The 18,914-nt window shown below is 40.5% G+C and overlaps 1 protein-coding gene across 1 annotated transcript in view; it reads right to left on the bottom strand.

Moving 5' to 3' along the window:
* Nucleotides 1–13,572: 13,572 nt before the first annotated feature.
* OR4D5 (olfactory receptor family 4 subfamily D member 5) overlaps nucleotides 13,573–18,914 on the bottom strand; it is a 28,700-nt gene continuing 23,358 nt past the window's right edge. Inside the window, 1 exon segment of the mRNA XM_070047772.1 lies at nucleotides 13,573–18,914. Coding sequence (XP_069903873.1) covers nucleotides 18,397–18,914 — 518 coding nt within the window. The 3' untranslated portion in view covers nucleotides 13,573–18,396.

Genomic DNA, 18,914 nt, shown 5'->3' with positions numbered 1-18,914 from the left:
TAGAAACTCAACCCCCAGTGCAGCAGTTTTGGGAAGTAAGGTCCATTGGGAAGTATTTTCATCATGAAGCTTCTGCCTCATGAATGGATTAAAGTCCTTTACTCAGGAGTGGGTTCAGTATCCAAGGAATTGGTATGAAAGGAAAGTGAGTTAGGAGGGCCAGTACTGTGGCACAGTGCTTCACCTACTACTTGTGATGCTGACATTCCATATTTGGAGTAGTGGTTTGAGTTCCTTCCACTTCAACTCCCTGCTAATGCACCTGAGAAGTCATCAGATCATGGCCAAAGTACTTGGTCCCCTGCCAACCACATGGAGAATCAGAATGGAGTTCTTGGCTCCAGGATTTAGTGTGGCCCACACTTTGCTGTTGTGGCCATTTTGGCAGTGAACCAGGAGATGAAAGATCTTTCTCTGTCCCTCTGCCTTTAAAATAAATTAATAAGTCTTTTCTAAAGAGTGTAACAGGCCTGTCTTGCTGTCTCTCACATGTTCCCTTGAGCTCTTTTGCCCTTCTATTAGTTGTCATGTTATGACACAGCAAAAGGCCTTATCAGATGTGGTCTCTTAATCTTGGACTTCCCAGTCCCCAGAACCATGAGCCAAATCAATTTCCAGTGTTTATAAATTACACAGTGTGTAGTGGTCTGTGCGGATCACAAAACTCACTAAGGCACTAACTGCATTGAAAGCCAAGAAGTGGGAGTATTAGCAAATGATTAAAAAAATACAATAACCACCAACATAACAGAAGAGGCTTTAAAATAGGGAGCTAGATTAGAAGTGGGAAGTGTGGGAAAAAAGCCAGGTGGAGAATTTATTTTTTGTTGTTTGATGTTTTGTATGTGTCTGTATATTCACTTTATCCAATAAAAGTTAAAATGAGAACAAAAAAATGCAAAGTTTGCTGCACCTGCTGCTCTCGGCTCTACCCTCACTCCCACCCCTCCTCTGGTGGCAGCCATTCTTCCTAGATTCATGATCAGATTCTAAAAAGAAGTAAAAGAGTAATAAAGAACAATCATCCTCATGTGTGGGCTATCTGGGGTCTTTCTACCTGGTTCTCAAGATCTCTCTTTTTAATGGACCAACCTTTTGAACTAACTTTTGACTAATCCATGGCATTTAGAATCTCATTAATGTTTTACAGAGCAATGGAATTATTCTGTTATTACTTGACAAGAGTTAACATTGATTCATTGATCATTCCTGTGTCCTTATAGTTTTTTTAATTATTAATTAGCATCAACTACTTGCCAGTTGAGACCTATTTGATCTCTCTAGGCAAGAATGACAAGTCTGTGGCAGGGTGATGAAATTACTAGAACCAAATAAACAGAAAATCATCTATTAAGTTACAGTGCTGAGGGAGAAGGATAGCAGTCGGTATTCTATTCCTTCTGTTTTCAGAGAGAAGAGTGAATTTCACTTCACTCCTGAAGAGAACATACCTGAGAAACTTCAGAAGTTTTCTCTAGACGTACCCCAACTTGCACTGAGGTGCTGAAAGCATTCGACACTAGACATGAGGACATGAAAACACAAGAAAGAATAATGTCTCCAGTGCTCACTGACAAAACAGTGACATACATGACGAGTTTCCCAGAAGCAACAACAATGCCACCAGAAACAACACACACACACGGAAACTCACACGGATTTGTGGGAGCATAATTGCTAATAGGCAATATGGGTTCAGGATATAGAGACTCACCAGCTGTGCACTCCATGATTACCAATGAGTACTAGAATAGGGAATGGATTCTCAGTTTAGAATGCTCATCAGCAGTCTAAGAGGGACTTAACAGCAGAAAGATGCAGGGCTTAGACATAGAGAAGGCAACAGTCCTAGGAGCATGCAGACTTCCCACGGGGATGAACAGCCCACCCTGGCTCACCTCTGATTACTCGTGCAGTCCTGTGGGTGGTGGCATTTCTTCTCAATCCTCCTCCATGATTTTTCTGTATCAGCTTATCACCATCAAATCCCGGTGTATTAAGATATTCATGGTGTACTTTTGAAATCTTTTGCTTACAGCAATGTGCCAAAATACTTTAGGTATACATATTTCCGAATACAAATGGACACCTATCTGTTTATCTAAGTATCTATGATTAGAAAAAAATGTCTTAAACTGCTTGTCTGGAGGCTACCTCAAATCCCCTTAAACAAGGACACTGTTCCGTGATGAGAGAAGAACAAACAGGCAAATGCAGGGAGGGAAACTTAATGCTCCACTATTCTAGTTTGTATTCCAATCCTGATATCAGAAAATGGTACTGCAGCCTTCTTTCTCTCACTCTATCTCAAGCAGCAAAGGAATCTTTCCAAAATAGCATGTGGCCCAAGTCTCCCACTTCCCCATCAACCCAACCTGTATTCACTCCAAAGCTCACTGAACAGGTGTGAGCACCTCACTGGTGCCTGGCACAGGAGATGATCCAAACCCATGAAGCTCCCTTTTCAGATCTGGAAGCTCTATACTCACAGCCTGTTTTACAGAGCTATGCTGGCTATTAGTCGTTGCAAATACACAATCCAAAAGCTGTTTTGTAGAAATATTGTGGCCACCAGAATCAACACATCTTCAAAACAACTAATTTCTATACTTGGAAAGTGAGTCTGCCCTTTCTGAAAGTAAATTCACACCCACGACCCAAGACATCCACTATTATATGTCCATGTCTAGACAGTTTTCAAAGATGTTCAAGATATTTCCTTTGCATCAAAATGAAGTAGATGTGGTCCATTTTATATTTAGAGGCCTTTTGGTGCACAGATAAGGTTCCAAGACCATAAAGATTTTGTGGGAAGTTGTTTGGCTCAGGATGCCAGTATCCCACTTGGGAGTCCTGGGGTTTGAGACCCAGCTCCTTTCTTGATTCCAGCCTACTGCTAATGTGCACCATGGGAGGCAGATGATGGTTCAAATACTTGGGTTTCTGCCATCCATGTGGGATACCTACACTGAGTTCCTAGCTCCTGACTTCAGCTTAACCCAGCCCTGGCTGCTAAAGACATTTGGGGAATAAATCAATAAATGAGAGATCATGTTACCCATTTGTCCCTGTCTTCCTGTCTCTCTATCTTTCTAACTGATAAAATAAAAGTCTCTTAAATTTTAAAAATTTTGGTCTGCTCTAAGTCTGACTGTGAAAACTTGCCAGGACCAGTGCTATGGCACAGTAGGCTAAGCCTCCACTTGCTGCACCATATCCCATATGGGTGCCAGTTCATATCCTGGCTGTCCCTCTTCTGATCCAGCTCTCCGCTTATGGCCTGGGAAAACAATGGAAAATGGCCCAACTGCTTGGGCCCCTGCAACCACAGTGGGGACCCCTAAGAAGCTCCCAGATCCTGGCTTCAGATCAGCCCAGCTTCAGCCATTGCCGCCATTTGGGGAGTGAACCAATGGATGGAAGAGCTTTCTCTTTGTCTCTCCCTCTCTCTGTCTATATCTCTACCTCTCAAATAAATAAAAACTCTTTTAAAAAAAGAAAACATGTTTGCCTAGAAAATGATGCAAATAAACATAGTTGAAGTAGACTCTACAAATAAATAATTATATTGCATTTCTCTCTTATAAAAATATATCAGATGATAGCAGAGAATAATAGAGAATGAGTTAACACAAAACAACTGAAGTTATTAGAGTGTCAGCTCTGACTTTTTTCTGCCAACCCATTTTTAAATGGTCTGGTTGCTGGGCTACAAGCTTTTTGCTAGACTAAAACAGAATTGTAACTCTAATAGATGAAGTAGCCAAACTGAATACTGTTGGCTTTCAAAGACATAACCCATTTAGAATGGAAAGATCTCTAAAGATCTGATTTTAGAAAATATAAATAACATTTGAAATAGAGGGGACAGCTTTTATTCTATATTTATTACAACATAAATTTTGATTATAGTCACTGAGCACAATAACTTGAAATATATTTCATATATTAATAAGCTTGAACAATACATTATTATTTGCAAGTTAAGCCAAAAAGAAATTCCTCCAATTCTCTCTGTAATGGAAGCTGGGGGGAGTCATGGATGGGCTTCCTTGATTGAAGACAGAAGCAACAGTCCATCTCAACTTTAAACAACAGTACAACTGATATGCCCATGGAGCCCACAATTCAACTTCTCACAAGAGCACGGATTTCAGTGAAGTAATTCACATCAAAGATGTAGTAAACCAAAGATGCTAAGTGATTTTAATCTGATGCAGTAATATGTTTGAACCCAGAAATCCCCATGTGAACTTCCAACCATAAAAGCTGAATATTAGTCTTGCAGTCTGAAGACATTCAGCTCAATTTGAACATTACAGCATTAGTGACATCTGGTGGAAAACGTAGGAGTTACAATGGAACATTAGCTAGCTAATCTGATCTTCCATGTACAGTAATTTTAAAATTTACTATTAACACAAAAAAAATCAGAAAACTATCAAAAAACTGACACATTATGAATGCCAATTAAGTTTTTTTTTTATCTTTTATTTAATGAATATAAATTTCCAAAGTACGTCTCATGGGTTACAATGGCTTTCCCCCCCATACCGTCCCTCCCACCCACCACCCTCCCCTTTCCCACTCCCTCTCCCCTTCCATTCACATCAAGATTCATTTTCGATTATCTTAGTATACAGAAGATCAGCTTAGTATACCTTAAGTAAGGATTTCAACAGTTTGTTCCCACACAGAAACATAAAGTGAAAAATAATAGATGATTTTTTTTTAAATGATGATGAAATCAGATCAGACCTATTGTCATGTTTAATCCCAGTGAGAGTCAAGTTGGGAATTGATAGTTTCTTTTCTTTTTTTTTTTTTTTTTTAACAGAAGATCAGTTTAGTGTACATTAAGTAAAGATTTCAACAGTTTGCACCCCCATAGAAACACAAAGTGAAATATACTGTTTGAGTACTCGTTATAGCATTAAGCCTCAGTGTACAGCACATTAAGGACAGAGATCCTACATGAGGAGTAAGTGCACAGTGACTCCTGTTGTTGACTTTACAAATTGACACTCCTGTTTATGGTATCAGTAATCTCCCTATGCACCAGTCATGAGTTTCCAAGGCTATGGAAGCCCCTTGAGTTCTCCGACTCTTATCTTGTTTAGACAAGGTCATAGTCAAAGTGGAGGTTCTCTCCTCCCTTCAGAGAAAGGCACCTCCCTCTTTGAAGACCTGTTCTTTCCACTGGGATCTCACTCACAGAGATCTTTTTGCCAGAGTGTCTTGGCTTTCCATGCCTGAAATACTCTCATGGGCTTTTCAGCCAGATCCGAGTGCCTTTAGGGCTGATTCTGAGGCCAGAGTGCTATTTAGGACATCTGCCATTCTATGAGTCTGCTGAGTATCTCACTTCCCATGTTGGATCACTCTCCCCTTTATTTATTCTATCGGTTAGTGTTAGCAGATACTAGACTTGTTTATGTGCTCCCTTTGACTCTTAGTCCTTTCATTATGATCAATTGTGAACTGAAATTGATCACTTGGAATAGTGAGATGGCATTGGTACATGCCACCTTGATGGGATTGAATTGGAGTCCCCTAGTATGTTTCCAACTCTACCAATTGGGGCAAGTCAGCCCGAGCATGCCCCAAATTATACATCTCTTCCCTCTCTTATTCCCACTTTTATGTTTAACAGGGATCACATTTCAGTTAATTTTCAACACTTAAGAATAACTGTGTGATAATTACAGAATTAAACCAGTCATATTAAGTAGAACAGACAAAAAAAAAATACTATGAGGGATAATGTATTAAGTTGTCCATTAGCAGTCAGGGCTATGCTGATCAAGTCACCATTTCTCATAGTGTCCATTTCACTTCAGGAGGTTTCCTTTTTGGTGTTCAGTCAGTTGTCACCGATCAGGGAGAACATATGGTATTTGTCCCTTTGGGACTGGCTTACTTCACTCAGCATGATGTGTTCCAGATTCCTCCATTTTGTTGCAAATGACTGGATTTCGTTGTTTCTTACTGCGGTATAGTATTCTAAAGAATACATATCCCATAATTTCTTTATCCAGTCTACCATTGAAGGGCATTTAGGTTGGTTCCAGGTCTTGGCTATTGTGAATTGTGCTGCAATAAACATTAGGGTGCAGACCGCTTTTTTCTTTATCAATTTAAACTCCTTTGGGTAAATTCCAAGGAGTGGGATGGCTGGGTCGAACGGTAGGGTTATATTCAGGTTTCTGAGGAATCTCCAGACTGATTTCCATAGTGGCTTAACCAGTTTGCATTCCCACCAACAGTGGGTTAGTGTCCCTTTTTCCCCACATCCTCGCCAGCATCTGTTGTTGGTAGATTTCTGTATGTGAGCCATTCTAACCGGGGTGAGGTGAAACCTCATTGTGCTTTTGATTTGCATTTCCCTGATTGCTAGTGACCTTGAACATTTTTTCATGTGCCTGTTGGCCATTTGGATTTCCTCTTTTGAAAAATGTCTATTGAAGTCCTTGGCCCATCTCTTAAGTGGGTTGTTGGTTTTGTTTTTGTGGAGTTTCTTGATCTCTTTGTAGATTCTGGTTATTAACCCTTTATCTGTTGCATAGTTTGCAAATATTTTTTCCCATTCTGTCGGTTGTCTCTTCACTCTCCTGACTGTTTCTTTTGCAGTACAGAAACTTCTCAATTTGATGCAATCCCAATAGTTGATTTTGGCTTTGACTGTCTGTGCCTCCCGGGTCTTTTCCAGAAATTCTTTGCCTGTGCCAATATCTTGAAGGGTTTCTCCAATGTTCTCTAATAACTTCATGGTGTCAGGACGTAGATTTAGGTCTTTAATCCACGTTGAGTGGATTTTTGTGTAAGGTGTAAGGTAGGGGTCTTGCTTCATGCTTCTGCACGTGGAAATCCAGTTTTCCCAGCACCATTTATTGAATAGACTGTCCTTGCTCCAGGAATTAGTTTTAGATCCTTGATCAAATATAAGTTGGCTGTAGATGTTTGGGTTGATTTCTGGTGTTTCAATTCTGTTCCATTGGTCTATCCATCTGTTTCTGTACCAGTACCATGCTGTTTTGATTACAACTGCCCTGTAGTATGTCCTGAAGTCTGGTATTGTGATGCCTCCGGCTTTGTTTTTGTTGTACAAGATTGCTTTAGCTATTCGAGGTCTCTTGTGCCTCCATATGAATTTCAGCATCATTTTTTCTAGATCTGCGAAGAATGTCTTTGGTATCTTGATTGGGATTGCATTGAATCTATAAATTGCTTTTGGGAGAATGGACATTTTGATGATGTTGATTCTTCCAATCCATGAGCATGGAAGATTTTTCCATTTTTTGGTATCCTCTTCTATTTCTTTCTTTAAGGTTTTGTAATTTTCATCGTAGAGATCTTTAACGTCCTTGGTTAAGTTTATTCCAAGGTATTTGAATGTTTTTGTAGCTATTGTGAATGGGATTGATCTTAGCAGTTCTTTCTCAGTCATGGCATTACTTGTGTATACAAAGGCTGTTGATTTTTGTGCATTGATTTTATATCCTGCCACTTTGCCAAACTCCTCTATGAGTTCCAATAGTCTCTTAGTAGAGTTCTTTGGATCCTCTAAGTACAGAATCATATCGTCTGCAAAGAGGGATAGTTTGACTTCTTCCTTCTTGATTTGTATTCCTTTGATTTCTTTTTCTTGTCTGATGGCTCTGGCTAAAACTTCCAGAACTATGTTAAATAGCAGTGGTGAGAGTGGGCATCCCTGCCTGGTGCCAGATTTCAGTGGAAATGCTTCCAACTTTTCCCCATTCAATAGGATGCTGGCTGTGGGTTTTTTATAAATTGCTTTGATTATATTGAGGAATGTTCCTTCTATACCCAATTTGCTTAGAGTTTTCATCATGAAAGGGTGTTGAATTTTATCAAATGCTTTCTCTGCATCAATTGAGATAATCATATGGTTTTTCTTCTGCAGTCTGTTAATGTGGTGAATCACATTGATTGATTTGCGAATGTTGAACCATCCCTGCATACCAGGGATGAATCCCACTTGGTCTGGGTGGATGATTTTCCTGATGTGTTGTTGTATTCTGTTGGCCAGAATTTTATTGAGGATTTTTGCATCTATGTTCATCAGGGATATTGGTCTGTAATTTTCTTTCAGTGCTGCATCTTTCTCTGGCTTAGGGATTAAGGTGATGCTGGCTTCATAGAAAGAATTTGGGAGGATTCCCTCTTCTTCGATTGTTCTGAATAGTTTGAGAAGAAATGGGATTAGTTCTTCTTTAAATGTCTGGTAGAATTCAGCAGTGAATCCATCTGGTCCTGGGCTTTTCTTTGTTGGGAGGGCCTTTATTACTGTTTCAATTTCTGTTTCAGTTATGGGTCTATTTAGGTTTTCGATGTCTTCCTGGTTCAATTTTGGTAGATTGCATGTGTCCAGGAATCTATCCATTTCTGATAGGTTTTCCTGTTTGCTGGCATACAGGTCCTTGTAGTAATTTCTGATGATTCTTTTTATTTCTGTGGTGTCTGTTGTTACGTTTCCTTTTTCATCTCTGATTTTATTGATTTGGGTCTTTTCTCTTCTTTTTTTAGTTAGTTGGGCCAATGGGGTGTCAATTTTGTTTATTTTTTCAAAAAACCAGCTTCTCGCTTGGCTGATTTTTTGTAATGTTTTTTTGGATTCAATCCTGTTAATTTCTTCTCTGGTTTTAATTATTTCTCTTCTCCTACTAGATTTGGGTTTGGTTTGCTGCAGTTTTTCTAGGTCCTTGAGGTGCGCTGAAAGCTCATTTATTTGGTACCTTTCCAATTTCTTGATATAGGCACCTATTGCTATAAATTTGCCTCTCAATACTGCTTTTGCTGTATCCCATAAGTTTTGATATGTTGTGTTGTTGTCTTCATTTACTTCCAGAAAGTTTTTGATTTCTCTTTTGATTTCTTGAATGACACAGTGTTCATTCAGGAGCATGTTGTTCAGTCTCCATGTGTTTGCATACTTTCTGGGGTTTCCTGAGTTGCTAATTTCCAGCTTCATCCCGCTGTGGTCTGAGAAGCTGCATGGTATGATTCTAATTCTTTTAAATTTGCTGAGATTTGCTTTATGTCCTAGTATGTGATCAATCCTAGAGAAGGTTCCATGCGCTGCTGAGAAGAATGTGAAGTCTGTAGATGTAGGGTTGAAAGTTCTGTAGATATCTGTTAGATCCATTTGGGCAATAGTGTCAATTAAATCTGCTGTTTCCTTGTTGATCTTCTGTCCGGATGATCTGTCTATTTCTGAGAGTGGAGTATTGAAGTCCCCCAGTACTATTGTATTGGAATCTAAATCTCCCTTTAAGTCCCTTAACATATCTTTTAAATAGACCGGTGCCCTGTAATTAGGTGCATATACATTTATAATAGTTACATCTTCCTGTTGAATTGAACCCTTAATCATTATATAGTGTCCCTCTTTGTCTCTCTTAACAGTTTTTGTATTAAAGTTTATTTTGTCTGATATTAATATGGCTACACCTGCTTTTTTTTGGTTTCTGTTGGCATGGAATATCTTTTTCCAACCTTTCACTTTCAGTCTGCATGCCTCTTTGTTAGAGAGATGTGTTTCTTGTAGGCAACAAATAGTTGGGTTGTGTTCTGTGAGCCAGTCAGCTAAACGGTGTCTTTTAACTGAAGAATTCAGACCATTAATGTTCAATGTGACAATTGATACGTAGTGACTTTGCCCTGCCATTTTCCCGGAAATATTTTCTAGTATATGCTTTGAGCTTCCCATGCTCTTTTACTGGTAGGTGTTCTTCCTTTCCCTTCTTTCATATTGATGGCCGTGTTTCTGTGTTTCTGAGTGTAGCACATCTTTAAGTATCTTTTGCAGGGCCGGACGAGTGGCCACAAAGTCTTTCAATTTCTGTTTGCTATGAAAGGTCTTTATTTCACCTTCATTCACAAATGAGAGCTTGGCAGGATATAATATTCTGGGCTGGCAATTTTTCTCTCTTAGCACCTGTGCTATGTCTCGCCATTCCCTCCTAGCTTGTAGGGTTTCTGATGAGAAGTCAGCTGTGAGTCTGATTGGAGATCCTCTGAGAGTAATCTGACGTTTCTCTCTTGCACATTTTAGGATCTTTTCTTTATGTTTCACTGTGGTAAGTTTAATTACCACGTGTCGTGGTGAGGATCTCTTTTGGTCATGTTTATTGGGGGTTCTATGAGCTTCCTGTACTAGGATATCTCTGTCCTTCTCCAAACCTGGAAAGTTCTCTGCTAGTATCTCACTAAAAAGGCCTTCCAATCCTTTCTCTCTCTCCATGCCTTCAGGAACTCCTAGAACTCGAATGTTGGTTTTTTTAATAGTATCCTGTAGATTCCCAACAATATTTTTCAGGTTTCTAATTTCCTCTTCTTTTCTTTGGTTTGACTGTATGTTTTCCTGTGCTCTATCTTCTAAGTCCGATATTCTCTCTTCTGCTTCACCCATTCTGTTTTTAAGGCTTTCTAATGTGTTTGTCATTTGATCTATTGAGCTCTTCATTTCATTTTGATTTCTCTTGACTATTACACTTTCCTGTTCTACTAGTTTCTGAGTTTCATTTTGACTCTTCCTTAAAATTTCATTTTCACGAGAAAGATTTTCAATCTTGTCCATTAAGGATTTCTGTAGTTCAAGGATTTGCTTTTGAAAACTTCTAAATGTTCTTATCATAAATTTTTTGAAATCCGTATCTTGCATTTCTTCTATCTCATCATCTTCATACTCTTGGCTTGGGGTGTTTTGCTTATTTGGAGGCATCATAGTGTCGTCGTTGATCTTGCTCCCTCTATTTCTGTGTTTGTTACTCGGCATAGTTAATTCTTCTTGCGTCACTGTGCGCTTTTTTTTTTCTTTTTTTTTTTTTTTTTTTTTATACTGTGTCCGTGTTAAGTGGACTGCCTGCTGTTGGAGGAGCCTTGGAGGCTTGAGATGGGTGGGGCCTGAGAGCTCTGCCTGGTTCTTCCAGGTTAAGGGTGTGCAAAGGTGACACCCTCAGGTTATGCGTGGTAAATCTCTCTCTTTTTATTTATTTACTTATTTTATTTATTCAGGGGGTAAGTAACACTGCAGGGCAGGGCTGTGCAGAATTGATGGTATTTAGCTTCCAGTCTTTGGCTCCTCTGGACTCCCACTGGGTTGCCTAGGCTACTGAATTGTAGTGACTCAGTTCCTTAACTCTCCCCCACTGATATGTAAATCCAAAGAGGAGGCCTGCTCTTTGTCTCTTGGGAATTCTTCAAGTCTTGCAGGCTTGTAACCTTTGCAAGGTTAGGGGGAAGAGAAACCCCCGAAGCTTTTTTTTTTCCTTCTTTCCGGTAGTGAGTTTGCTGCACTTTCCGGCCCCCCTCTAGATTCTGACCCCCGTTTCCCCACCAATGTCTCGGGTTATTGAGCTCACCTCCCCTTCCAGCGCCGATGTGTGGACTCGGAGCCCTGAGCGTCTCAAGTCTCCCCACTGTTTTCTGTGTGGCGTGCACTCTCCTTGGAGCACTGTCGCGCAGACCCTGGGGCTTCTGCGGCTGGGTCCCGTGACTTTGCTTCCGTGCGGTGGGCGACCTTGTTCTCCCAGTAGGTCGTCCGATTCACGCCTGCTCCATTCAGAAGGGTTTCCCCTGCAATTTTTGTTTGGTTCTATTTTCTGCGGCTACCGTAACTCCCCTTTTATTAAACTAAATTTTCCCGGACTATCGGTGCGCGCCCTCACTATTCCGCCATCTTGGCTCCGCCCCCAAATGCCAATTAAGTTTTAACATATAGTTTAAAATACATAGCAGGGGGCCAGCGCCGTGGCTCAATAGGCTAATCCTCCACCTGCAGTGCCGACACACCGGGTTCTAGTCCCGGTTGGGGCGCCGGATTCTGTCCCGGTTGCCCCTCTTCCAGGCCAGCTCTCTGCTGTGGCCAGGGAGTGCAGTGGAGGATGGCCCAAGTGCTTGGGCCCTGCACCCGCGTGGGAGACCAGGAGAAGCACCTGGCTCCTGGCTTCAGATCAGCGCGGTGCACTGGCTGCAGCGCACTGGCCACAGTGGCCATTGGTGGGTGAACCAACGGAAAAGGAAGCCCTTTCTCTCTGTCTCTCTCTCTCTCACTGTCCACTCTGCCTGTCAAAAAAAAAAAAAATACATAGCAGGGGACTGGCATTGAGGTACAGCAGGTTAAGCTGCCACTTGTGGCCCCAGCCAGGAATTGCAGAGGAATGCAAATGTATGCATACATTGCACCCCTTCCTGTATCTATCACATACACAAGCACACATCTGCATGATTACATACATACATACAAACATATACATACATACATATATATATATATATATATATACACATACATATGTAACAAAAGGACCACTTTTCCAAAGCTTCTAAAAACCACGATTCAGGGCCAGCACTGCAGTGCAGCAGGTTTTAAGATGCAGTCTGCAGCACTGGCATCCTGGATGGGCGCCAATTTGAGTCCCTGCTGCTCCACTTCTGACCCAACTCCCTGCTAATGTGCCTAGGGAAGCAGCGAAGAATGGCCCAAATGCTTGGGCCCCTGCAGGCATGGGTGAGACCTAGAAGAAGGTCCTGGCTCCTGACTTCGGCCCAGCCCAGCCCTGGCCATCGTAATCATTTGGGGAGTGAACCAGAGAATAGAAGGGCTCTCTCTCTCTCTAATTCTGCTTATAAATAGAATAAATATTTTAAAAAACACATTCATATTTCTCCATTCCATGGAGTTTATTCTAACCTGCCATTTTCTTTAATTTCTCTAAAAGTAGGAAATCTATCATTGTTTTTACTTTTTGCTTAATCCTATCATAAGCTCAGAGTAGTTTTCAAATTTCTAACCCATAATTTTCTATGAAAAGCACGTTTACTCCCTAGAGTACAATAAATGTGTAGTACAATAAATCTGCTTTTATATTTAGAGTGTACAGGAACAAATGCCATCTCCCAAAGTTACTCAGGTGAGTTCTTCACTTCCTCATCTAATTCATAAATCAGGGTGTTCTGTTTGTATTCCATCTTGCACTTCCACCTGGCATAGTTCATTTTATAAGTGAGTTGGGGAGTGTTCTTTAACCTTGTGACATATCAACATGGTTCTAAAAATCAGAACCATCCAAAATCCTACACGGAAATCTACTGAGAGAGGCAGTTCTTCTCTCTCATTCCTTCTACTCTTGTCTCATTCTCTCATTCATTCCACTCTTCCACGTCCACTGCCTATAGGTAACCAATACCACTGGTTTATATGTTATCCTCTTTGGTTTTCTTTTGTGAGAATTTTGCCAACATGTGTATTTTCTAATTTTTCATCCTCATTCACATGTAAGGTACTATGCTATGGAATCTCTTTTACATTCTTGGTTTCCCTTATGAATACATGCTGGAAAGAACTCAGGGTATATAGAGATTTCCAGGTTATGATATAAAACTGAGGAGGAATCCTGTGTGTGAATGCATCATGGTTAACATTTCCCCTATTTGGGAATTGTTTAATAAATTTGTATAAAGGGAGAAAATTTCATGTATTTCATATATACAGTTTTAAGAGTATAATGTTACTTCCCACCCTACCCTCCCTCCTACCTTAATCCCACTTTTCCTCTACTTTTCTTTCTTATTTTTCTTTTAATTTTTACAATGCCATGCTTTCAATTTACTTTATAATCACAGGCTTAACCCTCCAATAAATAAAGAATCCAATAAGTAGTTAGTAGAAAAACCACTGTTCCTCAAGAATATAGATGAGGGCTATAAATAATAACCAAGTCTCAAATCGTCAATTTCATTCATATATATTACATTTTCTGTCTTCTGTGTGTTACTTACCACAAATCAGGGAAAACATATGATATTTGTCTTGAGGGGACTGCCTTATTTATATTGTTTTAAATCGTGCAGTTAGAAATAGCACTTCAGGGCCGGCGCCACAGCTCACTAGGCTAATCCTCCACCTTGCGGCGCCAGCACACCGGGTTCTAGTCCCGGTCGGGGCGCCGGATTCTGTCCCGGTTGCCCCTCTTCCAGGCCAGCTCTCTGCTGTGGCCAGGGAGTGCAGTGGAGGATGGCCCAAGTCCTTCGGCCCTGCACCCCATGGGAGACCAGGATAAGTACCTGGCTCCTGCCATCGGATCAGCGCGATGCGCCGGCTGCAGCGCGCTGGCTGCGGAGGCCATTGGAGGGTGAACCAAGGGCAAAAAGGAAGACCTTTCTCTCTCTCACTGTCCACTCTGTCAAAAAAAAAAAAAAAAAAAAAGAAATAGCACTTCAGTGAATGTATTTGTACATACGTATTTTCCCATGTTGGAGGTTGTCTTCATGGTAAACTCATATAAGTGGAATTACTGAGCCTGAAGATCAGACCATAGGAACTTTCCTAGGAGTTGCCAAATGTGTCCCCAAAAGGATTATAACCATTTTCACCCTCCCCATAGTATTTCTACTGATCTATCTGTAGAACATTTTGGAATGCTGCTAAATTTTCTCTTCTAATCTGAGTCTAGGAAACCAAGCACAAAAGTTTCTTTCCTCTAGATTTTTCTGTGCACCCACAGATGTGAATGAATTCCTCCATCCCCGAGTTCCTCAATATCTGTCAAAGTGCTTGGCCTCAAGGAGGTGATATTCCTTACCACCTGTGAGGCAGAGACTGTAAGCCATGGAGCATAGTCAGTCCAGTTTCCTAGGAAGGCTTTCAATACATCCATTCCATACAAGATATACAACACTGTCTCTTCATGGTGGGCTTCTGATGTCTGATTTAGTAAGAGTAGTTTCCAAATATGATATCCCAGGTAGGGTCTCAGTTACACAAATAGCACATCCACTTATATCTTGATTAAAAAAAATTTTTCTGGATAATCATACTCTTGGCTTTAAGAAAAAACTATTCCCTTTTTCCAGTGAAAAAACACATCCCAATTCTTTGCACTCACCTTTAGTCTTTCTGAAATCACTGCTCTCAGGAGAGCTTTAACATTCATATCTAACCAAATATCTAACTTCCCTCTCACAAACAAAACTGAGAGGTAAGGAATTGGCACACTTTAAAATGACCACATACTGTTACCATAATACCATTACCAAAATAACCATGTACCATTTTTGTACCTTCTTAAAGTGCCAAATGAACGTGTCCAGCAATACAATTAAAAGAAATGGAATCTCATAATATGAAAACAATAAGCAAAAACGGCTCACCAAAATTTTAGTATTGTATCTTACATAGAAATAATCCATAAATTAATCTAATTCAGTATTATTCTGGGGTCCTAAAGTCAAATAACACTATATAAGTTATGTTTAAGCAGACATACCTCTGAACATAGTCACTACCATTATAAAAGGTTTTTCAAAATTAATTTCAAATTAGCTTAACACAATTTTATATTTTTCATAATCTTCAATAATATTTTCATGTAATGTCAGCCTACTTGATCAGTAGACTGTTATGAAAAATTTAAACAATTCATACTATCTGGTCACTTCATGAGAAACCTAAATCTTATTTTTAAATTGTATATTTGTATTGAACTCCACATTCACAACACCTGGGGAAATCCTTGTAAGACTTCTTAAACCAGGGGCCGGCACTGTGGCACAGTGGGTAAAGCTACTGCCTGCAGTGACAGCATCCCTATGGGCACTGGTTCGAGTCCCAAATGCTCCACTTCCAATCCAGCTCTCTGCTATTGCCTGGGAAAGCAGTAGAAGATGACCCAAGTCCTTGGGCACCTGCACCTACGTGGGAAGACCTGGAGGAAGCCCCTGGCTCCTGGCTCCTGACTTCGGATTGGCGCAGCTCCAGCCATTACAGCAAATTGGGGAGTGAACCAGCAGATGGAAGACTTCTCTTCTGCCTCTCTTTCTTTCTCTCTGTAACTCTGACTTTCAAATAAATAAATCATTAAAAAAAGAGTCTTAAACCAAGATTATGCAAAAAATTAGATTTATTGCAAAATTCATCTTGATTAAGGGGATATTTTCACAGAAAAAATGTGTGAGGAACAATTATATTTTGTTAACAAGCTAGCACACTTAAAATATTAGAAGTCAGATCTTTCAATTGTGGGAATTCCTGGATTGTTATATTTATCATTTCTAATTCTCTATAAACTATCTACAGTTGGTCTCCATTTTAAAATATTCAATATTTATTAATTTCTAAAAATTAATTTATTACTCCCACAGAGGTAAAAACAAAACATATAATGAGTGATAAAAACAATTTTGTAATTACAGGTATGCATGTATCTCTTTTGTCTGCTTAGCTTATAAATTTCCAAGAAAGGCACATTAAAATTCTTCTCAATGATTGAGATTGGATTAGGTATTCTTGTTTTTTCTGTACCCCACACAGTTATGTTTTTGGTTTCTACATGTTCAATACTGTATGTATCTATATCTATATACATAAATGCATATATGTATAGTATCATCAGATTTTTTTAGAGGATTATTTATTTATTTGAAAGGTAGACTTACAGAGAGAGTAAGAGAGGGATAGACACAAAGAGTGGTCTTCCATCTGCTGGTTCACTCCCCAAATGGCCACAATGGCTGGAGCTGGGCCAACTGGAAGCCAGGAGCCAGGAGCTTCTTCCAGGTCTCCTACATGGGTGCAGGGGCCCAAGGACTTGGGCAGTTTTCTGATGCTTTCCTAGCTGCATTAGCAGGGAGCTGGACTGGAAGTGGAGCAGCCAGGTCTCAAACCAGTGTCCATATAGGATGGCTTTACCCACTATGCCACAACACAAACTCTAGTATCATTATATATTAAACTTCATATTTATTTTTTAGTTCACACACAGCTATATTTTGTTTTACGTGTTCAACACGCAGTCACACACACATATGCATATATATAAAGTATCACTAGGTATTAAACTTCATATTTATTGATTCATATATAAGCTGTTTTTGATGTATAAACCAAAACATACTGCTCTGTTGGCATTCCATATAGGAGGGCTGCTTCATCTCTCTGTTGATGTGCCTGGGAATGCAGTAGAGGATGGCCCAAGTATTTGAGTCCCTGCCACCCACGAGGAAACACAAATAAAGTTCCTAGCTCCTAACCTCGGCCTGGCCCAGCCCTGGCAGTTGCGGCCTTCAAAGCGGTAAACTCGCTCTGAACAGAATAAAAGATAGCTGAATTTAAAAAATAGAGTTTTCTGGGAGCCAGCACCGTGGCTCACTAGATTAATCCTCCGCCTGTGGCACCAGCATCCCATATGGGCACCAGGTTCTAGTCCTGGCCGCTCCTCTTCCAGTTCATCTCTCTGCTGTGGCACGGGAGGGCAGTGGAGGATGGCCCAAGTGCTTGGGTGCCTACATCAGCATGGAAGACAAGGGAAGAGGCACCTGGCTCCTGGCTTCGGATCGGCGTAGCTCCAGCCACAGCAGCCATTTGGGGGGTGAACCAACGGAAGGAAGACCTTTTTGTCTCTCTCTCTCACTGTCTAATTCTATCTCTAAAATAATAATAATAATGAAATCTTTAGAGTTTCTAAGCAAGTATGTAGTTTAAAAAAAAATCCCACATACAAATCTTCCAAGCATCCGTTCCCTCAAGAACACTCCCCCTGGACTCTCTATCCCACCTTTCCTAATTCCTCATTCTTTGTTCAGTTCTCCATGAATCTTCTACTCCATCCCTCTTACTCCAGTAAGCAGACTTCCTGACTCAGCACTCGGTCTGGCCCAACTGAGCATGCCAACCCTATCCATGACGTCACTCTAAACTGACATAAACTCACAAAGACACGTTAAACCCTAGAAGCAAGAGCAAGTTTTTATATCATCTGTAACTTGAGTTCCAAACTTGTATACACCTGGGTTGCATTAGTAGGTAATTTAATGTATGAAACTTACAAATGACTCATTCCAAAATGAGGGTGATATATGCCTTATAAAAATAATGATACAATTAAAATAAATAGTAAATATAAAATAATTGGTACAATGCCTGGAACATAGTAAACTCTTACCAAATGCTACTTATATAATCATGGCAATGAAGGTGGTGCTGACACTAACGATAGCAACAGTGGTAATCATTAAGAAACTGACAAAAATAAGTTATTAGCACAACGTAATTTTGTTTTTCTTCACTGACAAACATTCAATCAGCATCCTACACTTATTGTAACATTTGGATCCCTCCTCTTTCTGGGAAATTTAAAAAATGTGTTGAGCTCTTCAAATGTATTTTGTGTCCAAGAAGTGATATCAGAAAAGAAACCCTAAGTTTACCACCTTTATGCATTCTGCAGTTGGAACTTTCTCAGCTTGGCCAACAGAATACTCACCTGGGAAGGTGCTCTGTGAGCCAAAGACTACTTTTATGCCGCACTCAAAACTTTTTCTCCAGCAGGCACTTGGGAGCAGTTCTGGACACTCGTCCCACATTCCAGCTTGGGGTCAATGCTCTAGGGGACCGAGAAAGTCCTTCTGCCTCCTCCACAGCTTCTTCATGGCCATGATCACTTCCTTGTTTCTCAGGGTGTAGATGGCAGGATTCAGCATGGGGGTAACCATTGTATACAGCACAGAGATTGCTTTGTCCATGGAGAATGTCCGAAAAGGCCTTGCATAGATGTATATGCAGGGCACAAAGATTAAGGTGACCACGGCAATGTGAGAGGCGCAGGTTGACAGCGCCTTGCTACGATCCTCCCGTGAGTGGCTTCGGAGCATGACCAGCAGTGCTGTGTAGGATCCCAGCAACACCAGGAAACACATCAGGGTCACCAAGCCATTGTTAGACACCATTAGAAGCTCTAAGATGAAAGTATCTGTGCAGGCCAATTTGATTAACTGAGGCACATCACAATAAAAGTTGTCCAGCTTGTCGGGCCCACAGAATGGCAGCTGAATAGTCAATACAACCTGTACAATGGAGTGGATGAAGCCTCCCACCCAGGAGGCTGCCATGAGGA

The sequence above is a fragment of the Oryctolagus cuniculus genome, chromosome 1 (assembly GCF_964237555.1).
Source record: "Oryctolagus cuniculus chromosome 1, mOryCun1.1, whole genome shotgun sequence".
In the NCBI taxonomy this organism is placed as follows: domain Eukaryota; kingdom Metazoa; phylum Chordata; class Mammalia; order Lagomorpha; family Leporidae; genus Oryctolagus; species Oryctolagus cuniculus.
Note: the sequence above shows the minus strand (reverse complement) of the source record. Positions and strands in the feature narration are given on the sequence as shown.